This window comes from Talaromyces rugulosus, chromosome III (assembly GCF_013368755.1).
Source record: "Talaromyces rugulosus chromosome III, complete sequence".
NCBI classification, from domain to species: Eukaryota; Fungi; Ascomycota; class Eurotiomycetes; order Eurotiales; family Trichocomaceae; genus Talaromyces; species Talaromyces rugulosus.
The window spans coordinates 5,402,636-5,427,234 of record NC_049563.1 but is presented as its reverse complement, the minus strand read 5'-3'; the positions used below and the strand labels follow the sequence as shown (position 1 = coordinate 5,427,234).

The 24,599-nt window shown below is 48.8% G+C and overlaps 9 protein-coding genes across 9 annotated transcripts; 4 read left to right on the top strand and 5 right to left on the bottom strand.

The window, feature by feature from the left end:
* Nucleotides 1-245: 245 nt before the first annotated feature.
* Nucleotides 246-1,465, bottom strand: TRUGW13939_06666 (uncharacterized protein; the record flags this gene model as incomplete). The annotated part of the gene is made up of 4 exons (XM_035489817.1): nucleotides 246-290; nucleotides 352-798; nucleotides 864-1,253; nucleotides 1,304-1,465. 4 exons carry the CDS (start codon nucleotides 1,463-1,465, stop codon nucleotides 246-248), a joined length of 1,044 nt encoding a protein of 347 aa, XP_035345710.1.
* A 2,499-nt stretch (nucleotides 1,466-3,964) lies between these two features.
* Nucleotides 3,965-4,694, bottom strand: TRUGW13939_06665 (uncharacterized protein; the record flags this gene model as incomplete). The annotated part of the gene is made up of 2 exons (XM_035489816.1): nucleotides 3,965-4,157; nucleotides 4,276-4,694. The coding sequence occupies 2 exons, from the start codon at nucleotides 4,692-4,694 to the stop codon at nucleotides 3,965-3,967; spliced, it is 612 nt and encodes a 203-aa protein (XP_035345709.1).
* A 2,539-nt stretch (nucleotides 4,695-7,233) lies between these two features.
* TRUGW13939_06664 (uncharacterized protein) lies at nucleotides 7,234-8,371 on the top strand (the record flags this gene model as incomplete). Its single annotated transcript, XM_035489815.1, has 6 exons — nucleotides 7,234-7,400; nucleotides 7,464-7,553; nucleotides 7,610-7,710; nucleotides 7,782-7,907; nucleotides 7,968-8,143; nucleotides 8,207-8,371. The coding sequence occupies 6 exons, from the start codon at nucleotides 7,234-7,236 to the stop codon at nucleotides 8,369-8,371; spliced, it is 825 nt and encodes a 274-aa protein (XP_035345708.1).
* A 203-nt stretch (nucleotides 8,372-8,574) lies between these two features.
* Nucleotides 8,575-10,592, bottom strand: TRUGW13939_06663 (uncharacterized protein; the record flags this gene model as incomplete). The annotated part of the gene is made up of 4 exons (XM_035489814.1): nucleotides 8,575-8,929; nucleotides 8,983-9,426; nucleotides 9,476-10,171; nucleotides 10,237-10,592. The coding sequence occupies 4 exons, from the start codon at nucleotides 10,590-10,592 to the stop codon at nucleotides 8,575-8,577; spliced, it is 1,851 nt and encodes a 616-aa protein (XP_035345707.1).
* A 624-nt stretch (nucleotides 10,593-11,216) lies between these two features.
* TRUGW13939_06662 (uncharacterized protein) lies at nucleotides 11,217-12,218 on the top strand (the record flags this gene model as incomplete). The annotated part of the gene is made up of 1 exon (XM_035489813.1): nucleotides 11,217-12,218. The coding sequence occupies one exon, from the start codon at nucleotides 11,217-11,219 to the stop codon at nucleotides 12,216-12,218; it is 1,002 nt and encodes a 333-aa protein (XP_035345706.1).
* A 114-nt stretch (nucleotides 12,219-12,332) lies between these two features.
* Nucleotides 12,333-13,073, bottom strand: TRUGW13939_06661 (uncharacterized protein; the record flags this gene model as incomplete). The annotated part of the gene is made up of 2 exons (XM_035489812.1): nucleotides 12,333-12,866; nucleotides 12,921-13,073. The coding sequence occupies 2 exons, from the start codon at nucleotides 13,071-13,073 to the stop codon at nucleotides 12,333-12,335; spliced, it is 687 nt and encodes a 228-aa protein (XP_035345705.1).
* Nucleotides 13,074-14,425: 1,352 nt separating this feature from the next.
* Nucleotides 14,426-17,103, bottom strand: TRUGW13939_06660 (uncharacterized protein; the record flags this gene model as incomplete). Its single annotated transcript, XM_035489811.1, has 7 exons — nucleotides 14,426-14,619; nucleotides 14,697-14,966; nucleotides 15,014-15,228; nucleotides 15,284-15,981; nucleotides 16,032-16,661; nucleotides 16,712-16,918; nucleotides 17,014-17,103. 7 exons carry the CDS (start codon nucleotides 17,101-17,103, stop codon nucleotides 14,426-14,428), a joined length of 2,304 nt encoding a protein of 767 aa, XP_035345704.1.
* A 2,446-nt stretch (nucleotides 17,104-19,549) lies between these two features.
* On the top strand, nucleotides 19,550-20,775 carry TRUGW13939_06659 (uncharacterized protein; the record flags this gene model as incomplete). Its single annotated transcript, XM_035489810.1, has 3 exons — nucleotides 19,550-19,939; nucleotides 20,016-20,413; nucleotides 20,484-20,775. The coding sequence occupies 3 exons, from the start codon at nucleotides 19,550-19,552 to the stop codon at nucleotides 20,773-20,775; spliced, it is 1,080 nt and encodes a 359-aa protein (XP_035345703.1).
* A 1,051-nt stretch (nucleotides 20,776-21,826) lies between these two features.
* On the top strand, nucleotides 21,827-24,122 carry TRUGW13939_06658 (uncharacterized protein; the record flags this gene model as incomplete). Its single annotated transcript, XM_035489809.1, has 2 exons — nucleotides 21,827-23,396; nucleotides 23,452-24,122. The coding sequence occupies 2 exons, from the start codon at nucleotides 21,827-21,829 to the stop codon at nucleotides 24,120-24,122; spliced, it is 2,241 nt and encodes a 746-aa protein (XP_035345702.1).
* Between the last annotated feature and the right edge of the window lie 477 nt (nucleotides 24,123-24,599).

The following is a 24,599-nucleotide window of genomic DNA, read 5'->3' as shown; positions in this document are numbered from 1 at the left end:
TTTTAACCAGCCGAACTTAAATGCGGGGAATCTTCAATGGTGAAGCTTTTCCAGGCAGTTGGTAGACTATACGCTAATTTACGCGAGTTCTCATGGTGGAGTATGACTCAGTCTAGTGCTGTGCACGACTTATCAATTACCTTACAGGGGTGGCCCCTGCAGGGTGACGTGCGCGGAGTTTAGATAAGATCTTCCATGGGATCGGATATTAGATTTAATACTACTACTAATGTAATCGTGGAAATCTACCCGATCCTGATAGCGACTTTCCCAAAGTGCTTCTGAGCCCACTGTGCCGCCACGCGTCAGCGTAAATACCGTGGATAGAGGAGAAGAAGCAGGCATACTCACCATGTACTCATACGCTTCCCGGGCCTTTTCCAGCGTGAAAACCTCCTTGTCGACCACCGGGCGAATATCATTCACCTCAATCGCTCGCACCATATCCTCCATTTGTGCTCTCGAACCGACGTAAACGCCTCGGAAGGTGCAGATGTTAGACAGAGCGTCCAGAATCTGCGGGTTTCCCTGGGGTTTGAAACCACCGACGAACCCAATGATGCTGATGATTCCCTCGTATTTGATCGCTTTGAGCGACTGTTCCAGCGTGCCTGGTCCGCCGACTTCGAGAATGTGGTCGACTCCAGCACCAGCAGAGGTGAGCTTTCGTGCTGTTTCACCCCAATTGGGGTCACTCTTGTAGTTGAGTACGTGATGCGCACCAAGCTTGGTGAGTGTGTCGGCTTTTTCTTGAGAGGAGGTGGTCGCTATGACCGTTGCACCGGCGGCTTTGGCGAGCTGGATACGAGCGATGAGTATCTGCTTGCTCTAAACAACCAGAGAGAAAGAGTAAGGAAACATACCAACAGGCCGAATATTGACACGCCGCCAGTCCCCTGCACGAGGACTGTATCGCCAGCCTTCAGTGGCCTAAGGCCGTACAACGCATTCCACGCTGTCAGTCCTGCACATGTTAGGGTAGACGCCTCCAGCGCATCCAGATTCGCAGGCTGCCGCACGATTCCATTCTCGTTGAAAACTCCGTATTCTCGAAGTGTTCCATCCAGGACGCCTCCAAGACCTGTTTGGGATGCGGCGATGTCGACCGCGCCGAATTGATGGCCCTGGTTGAAAAGCGTCACCACCTTGTCTCCTTTTTTCCACTTGGTCACTTTCGATCCGGCTTCGACAACTTCGCCGGCGCCGTCGGAACAAGCTGCCACCGGGGCGTTGACAGGGAAAGGGTACAATCCCTGTGTTAACAAGTCAGTTTCGAAACGGAAATCGACGGGCAGAGCAATACCTTTGGGATAATCAAATCGCGATAGTTCAAAGACGCAGCGTGAAGCTTGACGAGCACTTCATTCTCGCCGACTCGGGGAATTGCGACGTCTTCAAATTTCAAGTCGTCGAAGCCATTCTTTGTGTCGGAGATAGTCCATTGTTTCATCGCCGTGGGAGCCATATTCGTCTAATCGTATTTCTTCAATGTTGGTTGTAAATAGTTAGTCGCGGGGCGTGTTTAGAAGAAAGTGGTGGCAGAGTATTAAATACGTCAGCATGAAACTAAAAATGGGGCTTCTATAAACGTTCTTATTTCTAAGCATGATTAAGCCAGTCCATTAAGCATTATTGACTAATGATATTGTTATCCTTCCCATCTATTGTGGGGTTCTATGCTCCCTTTCGTCCGCTTTGGTGGATCAATTAATCCAATATCACTAGTAACTAGGGGTTATCGATAGGTTCCACACATTCTTGGAATGGTCTCTGATCAAACTGAGCAGTATAATCGCAATATGATATAAAATAGGTACACAGAACAGTTGTATCATCAATCATCAATCTAGTCATGTTTCACAAACCAATCTACTTCAATGTTGCGTACATCTTATCCATAGCTTCACATCACGGTACAAGGGATAATGCAGCAATCGCAATCAGTGCCCCCACAATCGCATCCGAAGCACGGCTTTTTAACACCTTTGACCCCGCCATTTAGCGAGGAGGACGAAGACGAAGAGGTCGTTGTAGGGAGAGTGTGGTTGACAGGGAGCCCAAGTTTCGATGCGGCCATTTTTTATATGTATATGTTTGTATAAGGTTTCTGTGTAACACGGATTCGATAATGCTTCCGGTTGGCCGCTTGATTCGGGGTAGATGGGATGGAGAGTCGGAAAAGCTTCTTAACAGAAACAATTAGCATTGGGCGGCCGCAGAAATCAATGGGATTCTTACAAGTGCTTCGGTGTGCAATACTGAGTATTCAATGGTCTAAGAGTGTATTATTCGAAGGACATAATCATGACGAGAGAAATATAAAGCTGTTCAGAGCGTATGACGTCATTTGTATGTGTGGCTTTCTTGGCGTGACGCATAGATTTGTATATTTTTTTTGACAGGTGAGTTGTTGTTAGAATAATACGAATGTGTATATCAAAGGGTGAATTTTAGGGTTTGAAATGCTATCATGAGAATGGTGAGCTTTGCGCAAAAGACGACATTAAATTACACAAACCATCATATTCTTCAGGACCGGTCTAAAGTCCTCTTCGAGTAGTCTCATCGTAAACAGATCTCTATTCCGCCAACTTTCAAAAAGTACAAACATACCATGCACGCCAGGAGACGTAGAAGACATGTCCATGCCCCAATATCCTTCCAACAAGTCGACGCGAGGAACATCCATATTGAGCAGTTTGGGTCTGCGGTATACCCTCTTGTTCGCTGTGTGCTGCCGATGATGTACACGTGTTTGTGAGATAACCAGAATATTCTACAAAGCTATCGCAGATCCTGGGCAGACGGTCGGCAGCTGGTACCACTGTTTACGTATGTTTTAAGGGTTGCTATGACGCTATCGAGTAGGTTGACATCTTCCAGACTTGATGTAGCGATAGCATGAAGGAACACAGCAATGAAGGGTGTGAAAGACGAGTACAAAAGGACCCTAGACTTGTGAAATAATTGGGGACGACAAAAAACGAGGCCGACAAACCAGTTAGCATAGTTGACAATGGAGAGTATTCCAGATGCTTGATAGTTTGAAAGTATTGACGACACGGAAAATACTAATCTACGATTATGTATTTAGTTAATTATATTTTATTTTTATATTAATCCAAGATATACATATGCATACTTTATCTACCTTATTAATAAGTTACTTTTATACTGCTATATAGTTTACTATATACAGCTTTTGAACTTTTATATACCTACATCTATCTACGTGAGTTACTTAGTAGAATACTACCAACAAATACCTATTTCAGTAAAGAACGGTTGATACGTTTTGACAGATACAAAGAGTTGTCAAACTTTTAATCACCACACTAAAAAGGGCGGAATCCTTACTTGGTAAGGATGGTTTTATTTTTTTTCTTGTTGCATATTCTTTCCGATACTCTAATTATTCTTATTCTGCTAGCCACTAAATTTTAGTAAATGTACATCCGCTGAGTCCTCCGAGACACCCATTCAACTATAACCTGGTAACTCTAATACTATCGGGAATAGGAAAACTCAATGTCTTGTATTTTCTTTATAGCATCATTGTTATAAGCTAGATATCGAGGTTTTGAATCCATATTTGTACGCACTCGGATAGGAACGGTGGGGATTACAATTGCTGTCGTCTGCTGTGGGTATTCTCCATCTACAGATAAAAGATAGCAGCAAGAAACTGATAAGGTAGAAAAGGCGTTATAACCCTACTACTTGATCGACTGGGAGATCGGATTTCCATAGCAGATGTGGTCAAGCAGTGGCCAGAATCGGAACTACAAATGTAAAGAGAGAGATAATTTCGTCATGTCGTATTACTAACAAGCCAGCCTATTCCTACAAAGGGTGGGGTATGACTGTGAGCCTCCATTCAGTGTTTCCAAGGACAAAGACCATAGACTTTCAATGTAGCCCTTCTTGATCTCTCAAAACCACACTCCATTTATCACCCGACGATCTATCCCATGGACATTCCGCTCGTGTTCCGCAAGCTTGTCCCGACGGGTGAATCCATTCTGTCCTGTACGGTTGCATCCAATCCAATTACAGGGATACGGGCGATGGTTCTGATGAATGCGTTCATGGCGGCGGAGATCTCCACGGCGGGCGAAAATTCGCCCGTTGCAACTGGGATGGCGACACATGTATTGCTGACTTTGAGTTTGGTCGATATTTAGTGGCAACGATCGGAGATAATCACCCCTGAGTGAAGGTATAAATCTTGCCATCAAATTAGCATTACGGAGTTCCCAACGGAATCGTACTTACGGAAATCCGGTTATTGTGTTCACGATTTCGTTATAGCGAGCCAGCAACGAAAACGGTTCCAGAGTGCTTGGCCAGGTAGATAGAGACGGTTCATCGACAGGACCTTGCACCAATGGCATCGAGGCGTTGTCCACTAGTGAAAAAGGACTCGAACGTATTTCTTGTTCATTGCCCGAACTCGCAGGCTCTGGGTTGGCCAAATGCCAGGATACGGCAGGCATATAGAATGGCGAAAAGTAGTCGAGACCACTCTGGACGTCCCCATTCAAACGAAAATCTTCCGCCGTGGTCACATGATTAGGGCCGCGAAAGGGGACAGTCGTGTTGCTCTGCTCCTCCTCATTGACACATGGTACCACCACCGATGTTTGACTCTGTGACGACGTATGAGCTGAAGGACACCGTTCGTTATTCTCCATCGTTAAACGCGTATGAGGATATGGCCGCAGTGTTTCCACGAGTTCTAATCCTTTAACAATGGAATTTTTGCGCGTGTTTATCGACACTATGGTTGGTCCGTCTGCAAATATATATTGCGTTGTTCAACATTTTCCATCATACGGCGACTCTCAGTTTCTCCAGATTTTTATCGTTCTGACGAATTAACTGGTGACAACGAATAGGGACAATTTTCACCCAAGCCCGCGCCCGCACTCCCCCAATGTTAGGTTCCGCTGTGCATGTACCAATGGTCCATTCATCAATGATTGCGGGGAACCAATGGTGCTCATATTCGCATGCGATCTTGTTGCATAATCAAATGGTTCCCGACAGGAAGTTGCAATGGCTCGTCTGGGTCTCGGCGTATCAAACAGCTCAACGACCTGACTGTAAAGGAATCCACGTTGTGACAGGTTTGAACCAAACCAAATACGCTGTCCCGGGGGCCAACACAGTATCGAAAATGCCAGAGGCATAGACATTTGTCGGCCATGTTAGGCTGGATATGTTGGGTATGGATGCGTCGGGCGTTTGCATCGGGCGTGTCGGGCGTGGATACACCGGGCGTGCATCGGGCATGGATGCGTCGGGCAGGGAGGGCTCAGTTGTTGAAGGCATGGAAGGATCGGTTGTTGAAGGTATGGAGGGCTCAGTTGTAGAAGCGCCAGCATCGTGACAGAGCCAGGGCGGACGCTCTCACGTGACTAGTTCGGACACTGCTTCATCACGTGCTCAAGATGCCCAAAAATGACAGAGCGAAGCAATGGCATATTGATTCATCGCGACAGCAGTAGCCGAATGATTCAACAGCATAACGGAGCAATAACAGGGTACCTCAAGGTAAGAAAAGTAGAAAGAAATTCGAGGAGATATAGCCAGAGGATGGAAAACAGAGAGGTGGCTCGGAGGGGACAACCCTCTATATAAGTCTGTTGTTAAGAATGGGGTGCGCGTTATTTCTTCGTCGGGGCTCAAGGTAAGAAAATTAGGAAGAAATTCGAGGAGATATAGCAAGAAGATAGAAACAGAGAGGTGGTCGGAGGGGGACAACCCTATATAAGTTTTGGGCATCCGCGACAGATGACTTGCAGTGGGCTTTTATAGTCTCATGAACTTATGCAGCATAGCATGTCGGATCCTCCTATTCCTACCAACTATTTTTGAGCGACCAATAATATTTGGGACAGGGCGCCCGTCCTGCCGACAACTTGCTGCGGAGCTGTAATAGGATTAGTTTGGCGGGTTTCTCTGTTCATCTAGCCATACACAAGGCCCCCAATTACAAAGTTCATGAGTAGCGCCCAGGGATATGGGGCAGTTGCCTTGTGAAAAACTGGCACAATAGGTAAAGAGTTCCTTGGTGCTACAAGTGGCGCCACGTCTATTCAGGACAATTTCGCACCTGATGAGTTGCCCCGGGTGTTACAAGCGTATAATCAGGCGTTGGTTCGGACTTTTTTTTTCGTGGCAGCTGGAGCTAGCGCAGTGTCTGTTCTCGGTCTAATTGTTTTGGAATGGGTGTCTCTGAAATAAAAGACTCATATCCATGATCACAAGGTAATCCACAGACTAGAACCACTTTCTACAGTATCGCGGAACAGGAATGCGGAACTTCCGCTTCACATTGCGGGGGAATCATGATCATCGACAATCCAAGAAAGAAAGAAAAAATCGACGGCTAGACTTTTCGGCAATAAAAAAAAACCGGACATCTTACCCCAGATAATTGTTTAGTGGTTGTCAAACCAAAATTCGAACCTCTTTTTCTAAGTTTCGGATAATGCACACAACTATGTATCGGGTCGAGCACCGGACACATGGAATGGTAGTAAAGACGCTTGGTTCTCGAAAATAAAGTTCAAAGGGAGAAATCAAGGAAGAACAAGACAGTTAAAAGGCCTTGAAATTGTATACCGATGTTGGGTGCCGGAGCCAAATCTTATTGAGTGGACCATCGGATCCGGTCAACTCGTCCTCGGGTAATGATGATGGCCCTATCCTATTTTCTAGGCATGTAGATCGAAATGAACGATCTGAATAGTCATGTTACAGTTTTATGTTCGTTTCTTAATAGCTATATCAGAGGTTTATGATAAAAGACATACACATATTGACATGTTTAAACGTAAGAGTATGATAAGTGGCGAGGGACTACAACGACCACTTTGCTCGCTTGAGATAGATAATGTCATTGAAGTCTTTTCTTACCACAAATAGGAGAGCTCGTATCCACTGCATGGCCGATCAATAACCCCAATATCGTAAAGCATTGGCGTTGTCCAAACTCTATTCCCCCATGGGGAACAGATCTGAGCAGCGGGCGAAAGCGGAAAAACTGGACATAGCCATCCATTGTAGAGGCAGGAGCATTATAAAAGGAAGCTTGATCTTTCTTTCGGTTCAATTCTTCAGGGAGTTTGCTTGGTCTTCAGTCTTGGCTTGGCATCATACTATTCAATACTATACAAGTTTCCTCTTCAACATCGGTTGCTTTATCTTCAAACCTGAGTTCACAACATGTCGACCTTATCCCATATCAAATCTCACGACGTGTCTGAAATGGACCGCGTGCAAACAGCCGCCAGTGTCACTATACCGAGTGAGCTGTTTGAGAAGATGTACCTGAACCCGGAGACTTCGGTGAAAGGTCAACTTCGCAAAACCCTGGGAAACCCAACACCAGTGTAAGTAAGCAAAAACCATGTGCTAAAATAAACTTGAAGCTAATTACTACTACTTCTGTACAGTGGTTTGATGGGCCTTATAATTAATGCGAGCGGCCTTGGGTGCAACCTGATGGGCTGGGGTGGCTCTGGTGGAGGTGGCGCTGCGCTTGTGTAAGTTGACATTAGTTATATTGAGGAATATGAATTAACATGGATATACGATAAAGGGGGGTCTCTTATATTTTCGGAGGCGTTCTTTTGACACTTGGTTTCATTATGGAATGGATCCTTGGCAATTCGTTTGTTGCCATCGTTTTTGCCTTTTTCGGTCAGTCTCATAGTCCGCCAATAGCAAGGAAGAATACACCAACCCGGCTGACGAATTATTGTCTATTATAGGAGCATATACGTTTACTTTTGCCCTCACTTTAACGCCATCGGTCAATGCTCAAGGCGCGTTTACAGCAAGTGCCACAACTCCAGCCGAGCTGGCTGCTGGCCAGGCGGAGTTCAATGCTAGCATCGGTACGTGTTGTTTCCTTCTTAGAACTGGAAATGTTTATCTCCTAACGAGTTCCCCCGTAGCCTTTTTCTATATATTCAGCGCAGTCATGATTTTCATTTTCATGATCTGTTCGCTTCGCACCAACATTCCGTTTTTCATGATCTTTCTCCTGCTCGGCTTGTTAAATGTGCTACTTGCTTGTGCGGACTGGGAAGCGGCCAAGGGACATATGGGAGTATCTGAAAACCTACAAGTGGTAAGTTTGTTTTATACATTTTCTTTTATAGCTGTATTTTGCTGATAAATTGGTTACTAAAAGGCTAGCGGTGCCGTCGCCTTTGCCTTGTCGTTTCCGGCGTGGTATATTTGGACTGCGCAGCTGTTTCTGACAGTCGATTTCCCCCTTTCACTGCCTATTGGCGATTTAAGTACCAGATTCAGGGGCGCATCGGACCGCAAGAGCTCGCAAAAAGAGGTCGTGTGAGGGTTTGTTTATTTGCTCCATGAATTACCATGTCTTGAAACATTAATGGCAGGAGGGTCCTGATCTCTGATCAAAGCCGTAGTGTACAATATAAATAAAAAGGCACATCGACTTAATTCATCGATCGTACATGCGTATATATTCATGCAGCTACATATCATACATTTACAGCATTTTATATATCTAAACTCGGCTTAACGAATTTAGTCCCGCTCGCACGTGTCAGGGGGCGTGGGCGACTTGTCCTTCAACAAGTACAGATAATCGCCAACAGACCCGTCGTCACCACGAATAAACTCCCACTTCAACGCAGTCTCGTTATAAAATGTGAGCTTGCTCAGGCCAAAGTGGACCTGGTCCAGAACGGCCGTGATGTTATCGACCTTTTCGCCATCGCTCAAGGTGGTGTGGCTCTCAATGTTGCCAGCCATGCCGTTGATGAGATGGGTGATGGATTTGCCGGGGTTGGTGTAGTAGGTATGGTTATTGACAATCGACTTTTGGTCGATAGTTCCGTTAATTCCAAGTGGGAACAAACGTTCATACCAGTGGATATGCCTGTTGGAACAGTTAGTCTTCATGTGAGTAAAATAACAACAAGAAAACCCCACCCAGCGAGGTAGACATCGACTCCGTGCTCCAGGAAAAGGTCCTGCCAAGCAGCTTGGATTTTTTCCTGATAAGACGAAGACTGGGACGAATACATTGGACGATGGCTCATCGCAATGACCCATGGAGTCTTTGAGCGATCGACCTTGGCCAAGTCTTTCTTGAGCCACTGGTACTGCTCGTAGGCGGTGTTTTCATCGAACTTGTCGTCGTCAACGTTGCCAAACGGGCCACTGTCAGTGATGTAGGTTTCGTTTTCCTTAGGCTGAGTTTCGTCACCCTTGATGTCTCTAGCCAATGGCCACTCGGGGCTGTCGGCAAAATCCGTCTCGCCGTCGAGAGTAATGAAATGAGCCAGACCATAGTCGAAAGAATACCAGAAATTGCCAACACCACCGGACTCCTCGCCAATCATCCCAAAACGGTGCTGGAAAGCAGTAAAGTTTCTATGCGTCATTAGCTTACACTCATCTTATCAATATGTGGACAAATTACCTCTGCGAAGGCGGGCAGCTGTAGTAGTTAAGCCCAGACTTGGCGGCAGTAGAGTTGGCCTCGTCGTCGTTCAGGTAAGCCGTAAGAGGGTTGCCAGGTCCATCAAACTCGCCGCAGGAGGCTTCATGGTTACCAGCCAGAACCATGTACGGGATCTTGGTAGTCACATTCAAAATCCATTGCTGCCACAAATCCCAGTTGGATTCATACAACACACTCATGTCACCACCTTGAGGACCACCTTGGTTGGCAATTTCGCCAGCCGGCAAAGGCACCTTGTATTCGTCTGGAATCGGTCCGCCACCGGGGAGCTCGGTGTTGGTTCCGTTGTAGCAAACCGGCCACGAGTCTTCACAGGGCAAGACACCGCTCATCCAATCATCCGCATATGAGAGATCGCCTCCATGCCAGGCAAAGGAGGCTCCTTCGTCGACCATGCGCTGAAGTTCTCGGAAGGTCCCCTGAGCATTGGTGTATCCCATATCATTCAGTACGGCGACGGTGAATTGACCAGAAGTTCCCGCCGGACGAGCAGTCACAAAGCTCATTACATCAGACTCGGTTGTGCCATTGGCAGCATGAATGCGATAGTAGTAAGTAGTGCTGGGCATGAGGTTGTGTAATTGAACCTCGTGGAAGAATTGGCTGCATTGGGTGACGGCGGCGATTTCAGAGCACGACGGAGTACGATCATACCTAATCAACCAAAGTTAGCAATGCCTTTTTTTTTGTCTTGGTTTCAAAACGGATTGTGTACATACGAATGAGAGTATCCCTTGGTCACCTTGTCAAGTTTCCTCGGGTTGGTGCCCCAGCTAACCTTGGGAGCCTTGCCGAGGCCAAACGGCGTCTGATAGTGGATGTTGATACCGTTGGGCAGATAGGAAAGCGAGATGACGTTCACGTTGTTGGTAGGGTGCTTCTTGGCGGGCTTGACGGCGGGCTGCTCGACAAGGCGCGGAAAGCCCTTGCCATTGCCATTGACAGACGGATCGACCCAGTCGCCAACAGGTACAGCTGGTCCTGTGTACGGATAGGTCTCGTCCACGACGGGGGCGGCGGAGGTGGTTGTCGCAGAAAGCGCGGCGAGCAGCAGCGAGGCAGTGGTGGCCTTCATGGTGGGCAATATGGATGCTGGGAGAGGTGCTCAGTCCGCCAGGAGCAGGAGTCGGAGAGAGGCGCCATTTTATATACTCGTAGAGTAGGATGCTCCATCTCGAGGCTCACAAACGCAAGGCGCGCCATTGGCTGGGCAGCTAATGATTCCCAGTTGCCGATGTCACGTTGCGAGAAGAGCGCGTTTTCCATGTGCAACCTTAACCGGCACTGATTGGCCGCGATAAGGAGGCGGCTGCTAAGCTTTGCAAGGCCAGCAGCTTAGCCAGATTGGGAAGGACGCAGTGTTCGGAGGGCTCGGAGGTGGCCGACAGTAGGGGGTTCTCTGAGTCGTGCAGAGACGCAAACTGGATGAGTGATAAGTCGTCGTGATACTATTCAGAGTCGGAACAAGACAAGCAGAAGCCGCGAAGAGAGAACGTGGAAGGAAGCCGCGGTGAAGCTAGCCAATCAGATGATCTGTGTGGGGCCACTTTACTCCCGTGCCTGTGATTGGCTGACGGGGGTCTGGCTGTAGATTCAAGCAAGAACAACAAACGCGACTCGCAGACGCTTCAAGGCACGATATGCATTCGCTTCATTTGCTCTGTAGTGCACACGAACGGCAAACTCGCACAGTCCAGAGATGAGCCTCCATCCCCCGCCAAATCGCCTGATGGCGCCGCGAAAGCACGGCAAAGTCATCTTGACCCCGCCATCGCAGGGCGAAATCTTGGAAGACGAGCACCAGGACGACGACGAAAACACCTGGTCGCCCTTGCAGACTGCCGCGCGGGGCGGTGAATACGATGCATTTTGTGCGCTGCTTGAAGCGAGCAGCGATAATGGCGCAAGTGCCAGTAGTAGTAATAGCAAGAAGGACCTTGTTAACGAACCCCCGCATGGCTGGTACGGCCAGACTGCTCTGCAGGCCGCATGCGCCAATGGAGACCTGCGCATTGTCAACGTGTTGCTCGACGCAGGCGCGGACATTGATGCGCCTGGCGGAAACAACGGTGGCCGCACTGCGCTCACCGTCGCTGCGCTGGAGGGTCATTACGATGTTGTAAAGCGGCTCATTGAGGCCGGGGCCAATATCAACGTCCGCCCGCATCGATACATGGGCCGAACGCCTCTCCAAGCTGCCGCCGAGGGTGGCCATTTCGAGGTTGTGACATTACTGCTTGACAGCGGGGCAGATATTAATGCGTTGGCCGCACACAACAATGGCCGAACAGCTTTGACAGCCGCTTCGTTGGCCGGACACGCAGAGTTGGTCCAGCTATTGCTGGACAAAGGGGCCGATGTGAACCCACCGTTGATGAGGTACAAGAGCTTGACACCACTTCAGGCAGCTGCCTTTGGCGGACATTTGGACAATGCACAGACGCTGGTCGCTGCCGGAGCAGATGTCAATGCCGACGGATGCTACTATAACGGATACACAGCGTTAGGTGCAGCTGCAGAGCAGGGACATGCTGATATTGTTGAGTGGCTGCTCGAAGCCGGAGCCGATGTGAGGCAGACTGCCGGAAACAAGGGCTGGACGGCATACCAAATGGCCTACTTTGTTGCACACGAAGAAATAGCTACGAGACTATGGAAGCTAGAGAGAGAAGCACGGCGTGCAGAAGCCGGAAGCCATTGAATTCAAAGCCATCAAAACTACCAAAAAACGTGTCATTCTTGTATGTAGCGACAGTCCTATATATGTCCATTCCCTCGTATAATCAGCTCGTATAATCTAAATCGGAAAACATGCTTAACCGCTAGCAATCTTCTTAAGCTGGGTCTCGTCACCATTGAAGATATCCGAGTCGCCACCATACTTATAGCTATCGGCGTTCTGCCAGATAGTCTCAAACGGCCAGCCGCCGGGGATGGTTCCGGCTGAGGAGCCATAGCGAGCCAACACGAGCGGAGAGTTCTTGCTAAAGGCAGCCGAGTTTCCGGTGCACGATGTCCACCAGTCGTTGGTTGAGTAGATCAGGGGGTAACGACCGGTCTTGGAGTGGTAGGTGTCGACAAAGTCGGTGATCCAGCTCACCATGGAGCTGGCCGAGAGACCGTAGCATTCGTTGCCGCTGGGAGCGTATTCGATATCCAGCATGCCGGGCAGCGTGATACCGTCGTTGGACCAGCCACCGCCGTGTGCAAGGAAGTAGTTGGCCTGCTCGGCGCCAGAGCTGCTATCAGGGTGCGCAAAGTGGTAGCCACCGCGAATAAGGCCTGCCTTGGTGGCGCCAGTATAGTGGTCAGAGAAAGCAGAGTCGATATAAGTCGTTCCCTCAGTGGCCTATACCAGTTGTTAGAAAGACTATCAACATATAATTTTCAAAAGAGTACTAACCTTGATGATGACGAATCGTGCTCCAGAGCTGTAAGCAGCGGCAAAGTCAACACTGCCCTGGTAGCTACTGATATCAAAGCCCTGAACAGTTGCCGCAGTGGCGGCGCCGACAAGGGCAGAGGAGGCTGCGAGAGCAGAGAAGAATGATTTCATCTTGAATTGTTTTGAGTTTTTTTTTCTTGCTGTCTTGTCTAATTCCGAATTCAAGCGGGGGCTTGCTCTGCCCTTTTATACTTTGTCGCCATACAGAGTACATCTTTGATAGATTTGATCGACATAATCCAGTACTGACTATGGGGCGGAAAGCAGGGCGATCGCCGCGCCACTTCGCTAATGCACGTTGTTTCGCTGAATATATCTCAGAATGGCCATCTCAAACACCCTGACTCCACTGCGCGGGCCCACTTCAGATATGCTTAATACGAGGTGGGCACAGGGCGGCGGCAGTGCTCAGCTTGCGATGTCTGCACATGTTATCGGCGACAAATCCTGAGACGGTAGATAGCTGAGGAATACGAGTTTTATCAAACGTTGGCTCATCTAAATTTGGAAGGTTTAAAATAATAATAATAATAATAATAATAATGTACAGAGTAAACGGGTCGTTGGAACTGTCAAGCTGAATCCACGTATGGTCTCGTATTCTTGGGGCGGTTAACGCTTAGCAATGGTTAATTTACTATCGAATTCATGCAATGCTCCCCTATAATCTCACGCGATCAATTTTCTCAATTTCGTTGTGTTCAATAACAAATCGGACAATAAAAATAAAAAATAAATATCTAGAATATGCATATCTTTAATCAGCATAAATTGGTCACCCCTTAACCTCAATGCGGAAGGAAGGTAAATCAATTTCCCAAACGGGTAAAGCAACGTAGCATTTCCACACGAAAAAAGCATCGAGTAATTAAAATGTATGTACTAAGTCAGTGACGTGACACGAGCTTTGCATTCAACAAAATAAAATAAAAAGTCAGTTATTCCTTTCTAGGATACATATCGCGAGTCGTTCAAGTAACCTTCAGCTGGGGTTGTCATGTTGAGTGTTTCTTGATATTAGTGCTATTGGTCCCTTACTCGTATAGTGGAGCTATGATTCCCACGTGTGGTCACGGATGGTCAATTATATTGCTCCTGGCACGCCACGCTGTTTTTGTTGTTGATGATGTGACATGGTGGCTTCTTTTGAATCTTGATTGACAAAACCTCACCTCTATATTTGTTACAGTAGTGCCGGCGAGTTTCTGTAGGTAGAGAAAGCAGACCACATGATGATATCATTTAATCAAATCTGAGCATCTGTGATCAGAAGCTCGTATTCTTGGTGATCGGCAAGGTACCCCGGTCCCCACTGACGCAAGGCTATTGTTTTTCTTTTTCTTTTTTCTTTTTGCTTTACAATTGCACTTCGCGTTCGCATTGAACATTTCACATTCAAAATTGGCAAAGTAAATAAATAATATTACAATAAATCACATTAGTTTCAGCTTTGTTCAATCAACTCAGGTCCACGTCGCCGGGCCAAACGTCTCGCCGGGAGCAAGCTTCTTCCATGGAGTGCCCAGTCCATCGGCCGTTGTCGAATAGACCGTGTTTCCCCACCACTTGAGACTAGCACCAGGAAGGACGATGCAGAAGAAGATAATGACAAGAGACACTGCGACACCGCAGTCGAGAGCGGCGGCGAGAACGAAATCTGGTTTGCACTTGTTAGATGGTACTTCGAGTAAAAGTGCCACTTTTGGCTTGTGGATCAAGATTCGAGAAACATACTATATTTAGACCACCACGCGCTCTTGCGACGCTTGATAACACCGTTAAAGAGAACATTAAACGCCCACCAGGACGAAAAGTTGATGCCAGTAGCTGGCGGGACGAGGCTCATGCCTCCAAAGATCACAGGCCATGTGACGTAGTTGAAGAACTTCCATTTGCGACCCAATAGCCATGTGACGAGCACAACGGCAGGCCCAATGAGGAAGAACCACAGCAAGTCGCCGTAGATTTGACCAGGTGAATAGCTGCGGCCGGGGCCGAGGGCGCCTGCAAAACGTTAGTTGCTTTCCACGAAATATAGAGGGGGTATTTACCCCAAATCAGAGACGATGAGTATGTCACTTGACCGTGTGGGCAGCTGTAGCCGTCGGATTGAGCAGACGTGCAGACGTTATTCACCCCATCGAGAACGCCAATTGTCAGCCCCGCTTGCACGAGAGCTCCTACGAGAGTCGCTAGTCCTTGTGCCATAAACACCGTCCGAGGCGGTATGTGGAAATAGTGTCCGAGTTTTTGATCAGCGATAAACCTGGTGTTCGTGTTAGTTGCCGGCTCATTGAATGCTCCCCAGACGCAGCGCTTACTCTAGTCCCTGCGCAACACCGGCATAACCAAGGAATTTAAAAGACATGTTGGCAATCGGTGATCCTAGGAACGCATAACCACCAATGAATTCTGTGAGAAGATTGATCTCGTTGGTGCTGATGTTGGTCAGAGCTTTGATGATTCCAACAGGCAGGAAGTAAACCAGCGGCATCAAAAAGCCGACAATCACGGCCCAGACAGGAAGACCGGTATGCCAGACCTCATTGACAACAATGCTCAACGCCCACATGATCAAGGTGACGCCAGCGAACCACCACCAGGGGACCTGCTGATAAACAGCATTCAATCGTGCGTGAACATCCTTTTTGCCGTCGCCTCTCCAGATTGTCCAGATTTCTTTCCCGTGGTACAGGGCAATGTGCACAAAAATACCCGTCAAGTTAGCGAAGGCAATGCCGTACGTGAGAGCATAGCCAGCAGGTAGGAAAAGGGGCGAATATTCCTGGTAGGCCTTGGCGTTGACCGTTCCATCGACATTCATAATTCTACTCGTGTTGTATGACGCGCCAGTGTTGTCGAACACACCCGAGTTCATCATTGGCAGATATGCAAAGTTCCAAGTATTCGTGTAGTAAAGGATAGGGCAGATGAGCCAAAAGAAAAACACAAAGCCTCCCATGACATTTACCCCAGCCCAGAACGGCGTCAGCAGCGGGTTTGCATTGGCATAAACAACCTAACTTGTATTAGCGGTGCGTTGTTGTCATTTTTCTGGGTTGTACATACCTGGCTCCAGTCAAAGGTCAACACAGACATTCCCAAGCCAGTCACTTGTCCGAAAAGTTGGTTGACCACGACATTATTGGGGACAATCCAGCAAATGAAACTAAAGTAACTCAATGCGGTGAACAAGAAACCCGGAAGGAAGTACCACACAAATCCAGCGCCAAATACGATGAGAAAGAACTTCCGGCGCGTCATGGTCCAGCCGTCGGCGAGCGCATTTACTTTGGAGTGCAGCGTCATGAATAGCGCCGCGTTCGATAACACTCCCGGCCAGATCATGGCCGCGGGCTGCACCAACCAGCGTTGAAAGAGCCCAGCCAAGCCAAAGCCAAACAGTTGTGTACTGATTGTGAGCAGGATGCCGAATCCAGGCTGAGACCCCAAGTTGTAGAATTTCATCGTGGCTTCAATGACCTGGGTGGCAGCTGCAGATCCGAAGGAGACATTGGCCATGATTGTTATAAGAGCGTGTTCCTTGATATTGAAATTGCGATCCGGGTTCAAAAATCCAATGGGCATCAGTCGAGCCCAAGCAACGCCCACGGGATACGCCAACAACTGGCCGACGAGCATGTTGATAGTGACGCTGGGTTTGCGCAAACTGAACAGTTGATTCAATGCGCTTCCAATCTAGGTAGCGTTAGCAGGATTGCTCCGTCATGACAGCAATGACAACTTACGATGGTGAAAAGTATACCAATCACCCACATGCGCACTGTGTTCACCGGAAGTGACTGGTCATCGGTGGCCGGCACGACTGCTCGAACCTCCGGATATGGCGAATCATTGGCATCATAATCAATGACCTTTCGCGCCTCATCATCATCAATTACAACTTGGTCGCTAGTATAATCGGCCGAGGATTGGGACTTGTCCTTTGTAGTGACCTACAAGACGAGTATTAGAAAAAGTCGCGTTAGATCAGACAGGCTGATTTCAAATCCGGGTTTCGCGATGCCTTGAGGGAAAATAGAATTCTTACCTCAGGCCGTTGGCCCTTGTCCTCGGGATGCGACTTGTCTTCTTCCACAGCTGTTGTTCTCGTCGGACTGGGACCCATTTTCTCGTCCATCCTTGGACATCCAGGTCTCTTAGTGACTCGATTGATCGCCGGTTGCAAGTGTCATCAACAGTGGGACATGGGCAAAAAATGGATTCGAGCTCCCGAAGAACGTGGAAGATCGTGTTGGCTCCATTAGGGAGTTAGTAGTGCCGTCTTCCCGTCTTACGTGCTTCGGGTTTGCCCCTAGAGATCTGGCGCAGACCAACAGCGTCCAAACTCCAAAGAGCAATAGTGCAGGAGCAAATAATACCGGGGTGAACGCGATATGCAAGAGACGCTGAATGGACAGACAGCTCGTAGGCGCGTCGCTAGTTCGACCGTTAAGGGTCCACTGCAACGTTGGCGCAGAGTGCCGCACGAATCCTTAGATTCTTTGTACGTAGCCTTCGGATACTGCGTACGTACTTGGTATCTGTACTCCGTTCTCCGTGCAGTTGGCCATGGCCGGACCAGGTCGCTTATCTCTTGTAACCGAGCGACGGCCCTGTGTCTGTTGGTTTCTGGCCATATTTGGGCCCAGAAACCGCAGATCGCCCCTCCATATCCACGACGGAGAAGGGCGGATGGCCAATTGAAGCCAGGCCCAAGAAAGTTAGTGGATGCCTTTTTTTGCCTTCGCTTCGGAGTCTGGTGGTGGTGGACCGAGTCCAGGGAATCGCGCACGTGATCCTGCAGCACTCGTCGGAAATGGCAGGTGGCTCGGAGAATGGCCGTATAGGGATAGGGCCGGCGTCCGGCACTGTGCCGAGTGCACGTGATGAGTAGCATCACATGATGCGGTTGGTGGGTGCCTCAGGCAGACACGGTACTGTGCTAGCCCGAGCTCGGCTCTATCTTTAGACCCGTGTCAATCATCGGCACTAAATATTTCTTTGGTTGCATGTTGCCTGTTGCGTGCCGTATCTTGCGGATCTGTCAAAGGCCCTTTCAAAGCAAAACTGAAAACTGCGACTGCATGTCGTATAGGGGGGGGCAGTATTAGTAGCAGGAGTATTGGCTTAAATCCTCCTGCAGCGAAGTAATTTCAGCTCTTCCCGTTTTCTTTTTGATTATTGCCATGAGAAGAATAAGACTCCGCTGTCTGACGCGGCACTGGCCGTCGTAATCGTATACTTGTGAAGCTTTGGCCAATCATTGTGGTCCCCTTTTGATCGATCGAATTGGCAAGCGGCGGTGTAACCCGACACATTGAGACGACAAGCGATCTGGAGCGGGATGTTTTTGTTGGGCTTTAATGCATGAGCTATTAGCCGATGCTCCTTCGACGAGCAACGTCCAAAAAACGAGACGGCGAGATCGACGGCATATATACGAGTCCATGTCGTGGAAAAAAAACCCAAATTGTTAGGAAAAACGTGACAGCTGGGCTGAAGATCGGATTACTTTTCTGGGTTCATCGGCTCAACCCGTCCTGCTAGGCTACCAGACGGCCAGAGGTATCTTGTATGCTATAGCTTTGTATGGTACCATGTGGAGTGGATCGTGGTGTTCAGGCGGCGGGCGATGGGGCTCGATCACCAGATTAATTGCATGTGTTAGTTAGTACACACCCAACACATCCGTTGATAGTCAGGAGGGAGGTATGAGCGAGGAGGAGCTGCAAGTACAGCTCTTAACCGATGACAGCTCGTTCTTATTTATTATAGTTATATTAGTAGTAATCTCGGGCCGCTGGGCGCGCACGCCCGGCGGAACAAGCCGCCTGTTACACAGATACTCCGTTGTACTACGCAGGATGCAGTACACGTCCGTTTTAAGCTTTAAGGCGTGCGCATACTCGATACGAACAGGTAGACATATTCCGCAGTGAGGATAACAGTATTGGGCTATCAGCAAAAAGATCGATCCCTGAAACAGCAGTGTTGACGTTGAGGGCCCATTTGAAGAGCTGAGGCCATCAATTGGCTCAGCCGCCATCGATCATAAACAATTAGTATATAAATTACAGATGGCTCGAACCCGTTTCACAAATATGGAACGGAGCACTAAGCCGGATGCGGACACAGCCCGTTTCAAGGCGTAGTCTGGAACGCGGGGTATGTCCGAGGCTACAGTCCCCGATTGGGCGTGTAGCCGGAAGGAATAGCGAGCCTTGTCGGCTTGACCCGACTGCTCGCCCGATGCTTCTACCAAAAAGAAAAAAAAAGTCGTCGTCGTATATATATATATATATATACATCCAATGCTTACTGGTTACGGGCCATCCCGGGTTGCTGTATATACAGGGTCTCGCTCTCCAATTATTATACGCATTTTATATAACATGTCTGTTGCTTGAGCAGTGCAGTCCGGGGTGGCCTTGTATATTTATCCTGCGTTTTCCTCCATTCTCTTTTTGTTTTTGTTTTTTTTTTTTTTTTTTTTTCCCGGGAACATCAAGCAACGGTTTCGTTGCTTACATTTTATAAGACTCTTAAGTTGCTCTGAGTGAATTATCGTCAACATCTCGAGTCAAATGGTTACCATGCCGGGTCAAGTGAAGGTACCAGGCGAGAAGGATACCCCTTTCCCTCGTCGGCCGGTTGTCATCCTCGGTGCAGGCATTATCGGCTGTGCTGCTGCCCTGCAGCTGCTGCAGAATGGCTTTCAAGTCACCCTAGTGGGAGAGTACCTTCCGGGTGACGACAGCATTTTCTACGCCTCAGCGTGGGCTGGAGCTGCATGGCATGCTGCTGCCAACATCCCCGATGACCAGAAATACTTGCAGGCTGTCACGCATCGACGACTGCTCCAGATCGCCGAAGAGGGTCCTTCGTCCGGGGTCTGTATCGTCAATAGTCGGGAGTGCTTGGATTTTGCTCCCGGAAAGAACTCGTCCCTATGGGGAAAGACGGTATTGAAGAATGTTGGTCCGCCCCAATGTAACTCGAATATTCTAAATATGAAACAGTGTGCTGATGTGGCGTGATTTTTATCAATAGTTTCGAACATTACAGCCGGGTGAATACTCGTCCGAGTTCGACACAGTATGGGAATACGACTGCCCGGTAGTCGATCCTAGCATTCACATTCCATGGATTGGTGCCAAGGTCAAGTCGCTGGGCGGCCAGTTTGTGCGCCAGAAAGTAGCATCTCTCCAGGAGTTGTACGACATGTATCCAGACTCCAGTGTCTTTATTAACGCCAGTGGCTGGGGCAGTCGGGACCTGACCGATGTGCTTGACAAGAAGTCTTTCCCGGACCGTGGCCAGAACGTGTGCCTTCGGACTCCAAACCACCATGACCTGATCTTCCGCCTTGGAAAGGAATACACATATATCATCCCCCGTCCCATAACAGGGCATCTTATTCTCGGGGGTCACAATTCCCGAGACAACCTGTGAGTCGCCCAATTCCCACGGGCTCCCTGGTGTGCCAGGCATCCAAGTGCTAACTGTTATGAATTATAGGAGCGGAGAGCCTGATATGGAAGTTGCCCGTGACGAGATCCGTCGATGCCACAATCTTGCTCCCGACGCTGTCCCGGCAGAACCAGCCGAGTCAGACGTGAGCTATGTGATTGGCATCCGACCAGCCCGCGACGGTGGGTTTCGTCTAGAGTCGCAGAAAATCGGCAATCGAACAGTGCTGTCGGCGTATGGATTTGCCGGTGGTGGCTACGCGTTCAGCTATGGCGTGGCTGATGCGTTGTTTAAGATGGTCGAGCAGGCCGAGTTTGACCACGTTGTCCTGCAACAATAATATGATATCACTATATTTTCAGCCATCTATAATTTTTGTTGTACGTTGCAGCTTGTTCATTCAAATGTTTCTTGCATCAGGCGTCTTGACTGTTTATTGCACTTGAGCATCATTGATGTATCTATTCAAAGTATACATCCATACCAGGCATATCTAATACCAATACCAATATATCCTCTGATTTCAACATTCGAAGCTTTCCACACATCGATTTACAGCTCATCATTTACTGATTATATTCCGAAGAAATTGAAGCCTTTTGGAACCTGAAAATATACAAAGACCAATCATCGATCCCTAACCTCGACTGAAACTGATACTTACTCACATAGTGTGTTTCATCTGAGGCTTTGCTTTCGGGCCGAGATCTAAAACAATTCGCAATGGCGCCGCGTGTCATTGGACGACTAGCCCCACCTATATCCAGATTTAGCAAGTCGCCCTGTCGGGAAGCCCCACTACGGAAAGTTTCCGGCCAATGGTGATACCAAAACGGGTGGGACCGTACAGGGGTTATCAGCCAATCGAGTACTGCGGTCCAGGGCCAGCCAATACCCCGTGACCGCCCGAGTCTGGCTGTCGGCCTCAACACGTGCGAAGAGACATGCGGCAGGCGTGACTCCTGTGCGACTTACAGATGGATCAAGCATAACTACCATGCGACGATGTGCTGCTAGAACACAATTGGACCACTTCTATTATTAGACTTTGCCCTTTGTCGCATCCACGGTGCCGATCAGCCTTCCCCACACCGGCCGGAAGAGCACAAACTGCCGATCCGAGCACAACGAGAATGGCGACTCCGCTCCCTGGCCTCTCGATCTGATCTTCTGTATCGCGGCGTCTCTCTCGCTTTCTTGCAACAAGCAGAACAGCTCTGCCCCGGATGAGAGCTGGGCGGAGACACATCGCCTGGCCCTGGTGTCGCTGACCCGCGGATTTTCCGAAAAGCGGACGACTCGCAAAAGCTGCAACAAGGGAAAATCCTCCTCCCAGTCTCGGCGCACGGCGGATTGAGCCGCCCAGCTGTGTGTAATAAGAACAGTTATATATGATGACCACCGCCGCCGCCGGTGCAGCTGCTAATAGCAATCGCTCGGCCGACAAGCCTTCGAATTTTCGTGGCCAGCTGGGCCGGTTTCGACTGAATCCCACTGTGTCTACGAACCTGCCTCCAACCGCGCCGCCGCCGCCGCCTGCAGCCTCAGTTCTTTCGTCCTCGGTGTCGCCCGGCTCCTCGTCTTCGGTTCACCAGGTCGAATCGACTACGCCTGGTAGCTCGGCACTACTCGCGAACAACTCAGCCTTGTTGGGAAAACGCCCGCTGTCGCCGCAAAGCCCCGAGGGCGGCGATCGCGATGGCTCCGGCTCCAAGACCAAACGTGTCTCGACCGCATGCGAATTTTGTCGGAAACGGAAGAAGAAATGCGACTTTCGCTATCCCAACTGCACTGCCTGTACGCGCGCCGGTGTCGTGTGCACGGTGCTGACGCTGGGGCAATCAGTCGCGCATCAACCGGTACCTAGAGACCAGATTGAGAACCTTGAGAAGCGCGTGGAATGGCTGGAACAATTATTACGGTCACAGGCCGGGGTAGATGTAACCAACAAACCCACGGGGGCGTATAATGTCATCGAGGAGGGCCAAAGCCAGAGCCACCAGCAGCAACAACACCAGCAGCCAGAACCGCAACCACAGCCAAAGCAGGAAGAACAGGAAGAACAACCAGTAGAAACCGATGAATGGTTTCAAGTGCCATCACTCCTGGGACAACCCCGGGCTGGTCCAGGCCTGGTCGCCCACGACGAAGGTCTCGACGTGGTGAGCTCGCCAATGAGCAGACCATCTTCTCTACCGCCTTTAGACGGCGGCCAACTACCGAACATTTCAGAAATATTTCGCGACAAGCTCGAAAACCGGAGGAATATAGTTCCTCGGCCCGCGTCCTCTATCATCCCACACGTTCGCCTGTTATCGTCGTGGGAAGAAGCAGAGCGGCTCGTGGGTTCGTATTTTGAAGGCATTGGGACACAGTACCCATTTCTGCACAAAATTGAATTCATGCGAGGAATGCGGCGCATTTATCAAAGCCAACCAGTCTCCCCAGAGGTGCAGAATTCATATCACATCACAATAGCAACTGCTCTTCTCACAACCACGAACGATATCACACAAGCAACTGCTTTCTACGGTGCAGCTAGGCAAACGTTACCGCCGACGCTACAGAATGAGGACCGAGTGTCCTTGCAAGCTCTTTTGAGTTTGGCGCTATATTCGCTGTCGACCCCGTCGGGTCCAAGTATTTGGCATGTGTTGGGGACAGCCATGAGGCTTACCACAAGTTTAGGCCTACACAAGGCAAGACCTCCCTCTAATATGACAACGAAAAATATCGTCGAGTATGAAATGGGCAAGCGTGCCTTTTGGAGTTTATACAACCTGGATCGGTTGATCTCCGTCACGTTGAGCCGGCCGCTGGGCATTTCCGACGAGGATATCGTAGTCGATGTACCGCGCGAGCTGGATGAAAACTGGATGGAAGCCCCGGGAAACTGTTCAATGTCGATATCAATACAAGTCGTCCGATTGCGCCGGATTTTTTCGCGAATATATGGATGCCGTGAGTTTTGTTAACTTTTGAGAAATGGGTAACCCCTCGCTAACACGAAGCATAGTGTACAACCCTCATGCCGACCCAAGTAGCCCAAGCGTGATGCCTATAATCCATGAATTTCGACAGGAGCTTGATTCTTGGCGCATATCCGCTCCTGTTGTTGAAAGCTGTATGCATTACTCCACCAACTACTACGACTTTCTATACAATTCCGCTTTATCTCTTTTATACCGTCCATCCACTCTCAACCCTTATCCTGACGCTACTTGCATCATTGGCTGCGGTGATTCGAGCATCCTTCTCGTGCAGTCCTACTCGCGTAATTACGCGGCTGGCAAGATCAAATGGCTGTGGATTACCCTTTGCCACGTATACTCTGCCGGCGTGACTATTCTCTGGTGTCTGGAGCAGAACATTCGCTCGCTACGACAGGGCAACGACCTTATATGGAATAACCCGCAAGCGTACGACTCGCTTGACACTATCCAAGTGTTACTCGATGAATTTCGACAGAAGCGGCAAGGGGCAGATCGCCTCACCAGTCAGTTCAAGGCACAGACCCAGCAGGTCTTGAACCGCATGTCCCAAGTCACAATGGAGCAGCAGCAACAGTTGTACGAGCAGATCCCGGCTAATTTGATGGCTCCCACCGACCCATTGATGATCATTAACCCGATGTTCTACAACTACAATTGGCTGGGCCAGGAGGTGGCATCCTTTTATGGTCTGTGATATATGAAAACGCCGTACATATTGGTCGTTTTTTCTTTTCTTTTTCTTGTGTATATCATGTTTGACGACTGCCTTGGGAGTTTTCGGTGGATTGATACCAACGCATGAATATTATGCGTGATACAGAGGATATATAATTGGATTTATTGTTTATATGCGATATTTAATTTCCTAGAATCTGTTGTATATGGAAAATGAATATGTGCTAGAGACTCACAATGCTCTGATCATGACCGTTAATAACATTGAAAGCCTACATAGACCACATATATAACATCGTGCGAGATAGGAACTGCCTGTCCCTATCTAGTTTGTGCGGCTTGCTGCCCTAAGGAGCAGCAGGGGGCGGCTAGAAAGAGGTATTTTGTATTTAGCTATCTGCGTAGCTCATCTTAATTAGATGCTATAAAATCAAGGTTCAGTAAAATCTGCCTATATAAATTATATTATTTAGAAATTATATTATTTATACTATTT